The 4,434-nt window shown below is 37.5% G+C and overlaps 1 protein-coding gene across 1 annotated transcript in view; it reads right to left on the bottom strand.

Annotated features, from left to right (window-relative positions):
- Positions 1-1,925: 1,925 nt before the first annotated feature.
- Positions 1,926-4,434, bottom strand: part of SARC_00403 (hypothetical protein) — a gene marked incomplete at both ends in the record, with an annotated part of 12,349 nt that continues 9,840 nt past the window's right edge. The window contains 3 exons of the mRNA XM_014305895.1: positions 1,926-2,174; positions 2,689-2,802; positions 4,029-4,121. Coding sequence (XP_014161370.1) covers positions 1,926-2,174; positions 2,689-2,802; positions 4,029-4,121 — 456 coding nt within the window. The remainder of the gene's footprint in view (positions 2,175-2,688; positions 2,803-4,028; positions 4,122-4,434) is intronic.

Below are 4,434 nucleotides of genomic sequence, written 5' to 3'. Positions count from 1 at the left end.
GGATATTAGTACACGCTAATAGAAATCAATACACACTAATAGACATAAGTACACACTAATGAATATTAGTAAATAGATATTAGGACACGCTAATAGATATTAGTACACGTTAATAGAAATTAGTACACGTTAATAGACATAAGTACACACTAATAAATAATAGTACACGCTAATAGACATTCGTACACGCTAATAGATATTAGTACACGCTAATATATATTAGTAAACGCTAATAGAAACCAATACACACTAATGAATATTAGTACACACAAATAGATATTAGAACACGCTAATAGAAATTAGTACACGCTAATAGATATTAGTACACGCTAATAGATATTAGTACACGCTAATAAATATATTACACGCTAATAGATATTAGTACCCGCTAATAGATATTAGTACACGCTAATGGATATTAGTACACGCTAATAGAAAGCAATACACACTAATAGGCATAAGTACACACTAATGAATATTAGTAAATAGATATTAGTACACGCTAATAGATATTAGTACACGCTAATAGATATTAGTACACGCTAATAGAAATCAATACACACTAATAGATATAAGTACACACTAATGAATATTAGTACACACAAATAGATATTAGTACACACAAATAGATAATAGTACACGCTAATAGATATTAGTACACGCTAATAGATATTAGTACATCCTAATAGATATCACACGCTAATAGAAATCAATACACACTAATAGAAATTAGTGCACACTACTCATAGATAATAGTACACACTAATAGAAATTAGTGCACACTCATAGATAATAGTACACACTAATAGAAATTAGTGCACACATATATAAATTAGTACACACTAATGAATATAAATTAGTACACACTAATGAGATTAACACGCACTCATAGATATTAGTGCACGCAATGAAAATTAGTACACACTAATAGAGATTAATACACACAAATAGAAATTAGTGCACACTCGATAGATATAGTGCACACCAATAGTACCCGACAACCGTACACACTCATAGCCACAAGACGTACCGCTGTGTGAGGTGAAACGCACAGACTGGAAGTAGCTGATGAGGTCACTGAGGTCAGGCACACGCAGTTGACTTCTTTGGGAAAAGAGCGCGTCATTCGAAATATTCGACACAGCCGAAGGCGTCTGCAACAGACCATTGGGTGTGTTAGTGTGTGGTTGTTCTGAGTCATAGCAAGAGTATCATCACAGGTCAGTACGGTTTTAGGGTTTCTAGTCCAGGGGTTCGCTTCTCTCCTGTCGGTTCATAGTGCGGTGTTTGATATACATACACCGCTTTACCGCCATTTCGTGTGCTGTAGCGTCGTCATTGTGTCATATGCAGAGCTCAAAAGGCAAACCCAATGACGCGTGTAGGGTTTCTAGGCTTTGAAGTGCCACTACTCACTTGTAGGGTGACTCATCAGTGTACAACCACAGCCAATAATTGTCACTTGCTGTGTAATCACGGAACGAACGGAAGCGAAACGACGGCAGGCTCCCATTTATATAAAAGAACAACGCAAACGCACAGGCAGGGACTCATATGGGCACACATGCTAAACACTCATATATATATATATATATGGCACACACGTGTGGACGCTAAGGATTATGCACAGAAAGCACACACACACATATCCCCACAGACAAACGTACATCACAAACACTAGCGTAAATATATATATATATATATATATATATATACTTATATATGTGTACACATACACATATACACACATACATACATACATACATACATTTATTCATATATACATATAATAAATATATAATATATATAATAAATATTATGTATATATAATATATATATATATACAAATATATACACATACATATGCAATATAACACGCATATTTGCTTGTGTAAAATCCGACACACACGCCCCATCCTCCCTGGCTAGCGTACCTCGTGCAGCAGTGCTTGAGCCGGTTTGGTGTGCTTGTTGATGCTTTCCACCCACGTGTCTATCTGTGCTTCACTGTCTGGGGGTGCACCTGCTCCGTCGTCTGTGGGTGCGGTTGCTATGACAAATGTGTCGTTGGTAGGCGTCTCTATGCTGAAGTGCGTGGGTGAGAGTTTGCTGACTTTGATCTTCTCGTTGAGCATTATCCGCCTGGCCACTGGTTCACCGTCGTCACCTTGTATCTGCAGACAGTGCATATAAGAGTGCATTTAACATCATGGATATAATATTATAATAGTTTGCAGATTACATGTAAGCGAGTGTGTATCACAATAGTTATAATAGGCACACAGCGGTGTATGTTAGCGTTCTTTTATTGGTATAGCTATGTCTACGAATCCTTGTATTTGTACACGTTGCATGTAAGCGTGTATTCATCGTATAGTTATATCAGGAGTAGAAAACAATACTTCAAAATAGTAGCAAAACCATACATATACCAATCTATCAGCACGAATAAACCATGCACAGGGACAAAGCGCTAGAAGAAACTCAGCACACACACACATCACAGTACCACAACATAAGACATCCATTGCAGAGGGTCTACGTAACACATCACACACACACACACATCACACACATCACACACACACACACATCACAGTACCACAACATAAGACATCCATTGCAGAGAGTTTACTTAACACATCACAGTGCCACAACAAAAGACATCCATTGTAGAAGTCTACTTACCAGCACATCGCCCTTGTCTTCCACCACAGGTTCCACATAAGTCGATGGGAACAGACCCTCTATGCCACCAGGACACTCGCCTCTCCACCACAGACCATCGTCCTTAGACACCACCTGCAAGTGCACGGCAGAGTTAATGATATAAATAGAACAGTAGAGTTATTAATAACAGTAGAGTAAATAATATGAATAGAACAGTAGAGTTAATATAATGGAACAGTAGAGTAAATAATATAAATAGAACAGTAGAGTTAATAATATAATATAGAACAGTAGAGTTTATAGTATAAAATAGAACAGTATGGTTATCAATATAAATGAAACAGTAGAGTAAAAAAATATAAATAGAACAGTAGAGAACAGTAGAGTATATAATATAAATAGAACAGTAGGGTTAATATAAATGGAACAGTAGAGTTAATAATATAATATAGAACAGTTTACATATTAATATAAATGAAACAGTAGAGTAAATAATAAAAATAGAACAGTAGAGTTAATATAAATGGAACAGTAGAGTAAATAATATAAATAGAACAGTAGAGTTAATATAAATGGAACAGTAGAGTTAATAATATAATATAGAACAGTTTACTTATTAATATAAATGAAACAGTAGAGTAAATAATATAAATAGAACAGTAGAGTAAATAATATAAATAGAACAGTAGAGTTAATATAAATGGAACAGTAGAGTAAATAATATAAATAGAACAGTAGAGTTAATAATATAATATAGAAATAATATAGAACAGTACCCGTCAGCACACGTGGTCGCTACGGATCAGTGCGCAGAGCAAGAGATATATTCTAGTGTTTTAGTGTTTTAGGGCTTCGGGGGTTAAGAGTTTCAGAGATATATAGACAGGATTGAAATGAACATCAGGTGTGCTTATACAGAGCAGATGTATATCAGTTCTTAGACACGTGGTGAGATGACCGTTAGCATACAGATGAACGTAAACAAAGCGACACAACGCAACAAATGGTAACGGATCACGCAGGCAGGGTACACTCCCCCGCAAGAGTATCAGCAAAGTGCACCCATCGTAACAAAAGGGACTGATTCAGCCCTAGACACAAGCGGAAGGGACAGCGCACTCTAGGCAAAGCAACAGACAGGGCCAACACATCGTGCGACAGGACAGGCGATGGGCAATCACCTACATGACAACTCAAGAGGGACTGAACAGCCCAATCGTTATATATATAAATATATATAAACAACTACCAGGACACCGATCCTAACTGACTATTTAAAGTTAGGCAACAACAACGGTACACGTGGGCGGTGGTAGGGCGGCGTGTGCGGTTGTTAAAGCGTGGATCACTGGACATACCCTGATCATGGTGCCCTTGGTGAATGAGATTTTCTTTTTGTCGTCGGACTCATAGTCGTACTTGGCTCGCACAACTTCGTACATGGGCGTAGCCTAAAAACAGGGTTAAGGGTTTATGTGCAGGTTTAGTGCATGGGCGTAGCCAAATAACAGAGTCAAGGTTGAGAGGTTCAAGTGTAAGATTGAGGTGTAGACAAAACCACGGCTCCAATGTCCCAAATTAGGCCCATTCGGTTGCAGTGACATACTTCAAATCGTATCGACTTGTAAACACATGGCTGGGAAGAAAAAACAAAGAAACCGAGCCAAGGCTAAGACTACCTGCGATCACACCAAGATGTCTACAACAATGCAAAACGGCAAAATGAAAAGCGTTGAGTGCCTAGAGNTAAACAGATTATATTTA

Source organism: Sphaeroforma arctica (assembly GCF_001186125.1).
Source record: "Sphaeroforma arctica JP610 unplaced genomic scaffold supercont1.12, whole genome shotgun sequence".
NCBI classification, from domain to species: domain Eukaryota; class Ichthyosporea; order Ichthyophonida; genus Sphaeroforma; species Sphaeroforma arctica.
Note: the sequence above shows the minus strand (reverse complement) of the source record. Positions and strands in the feature narration are given on the sequence as shown.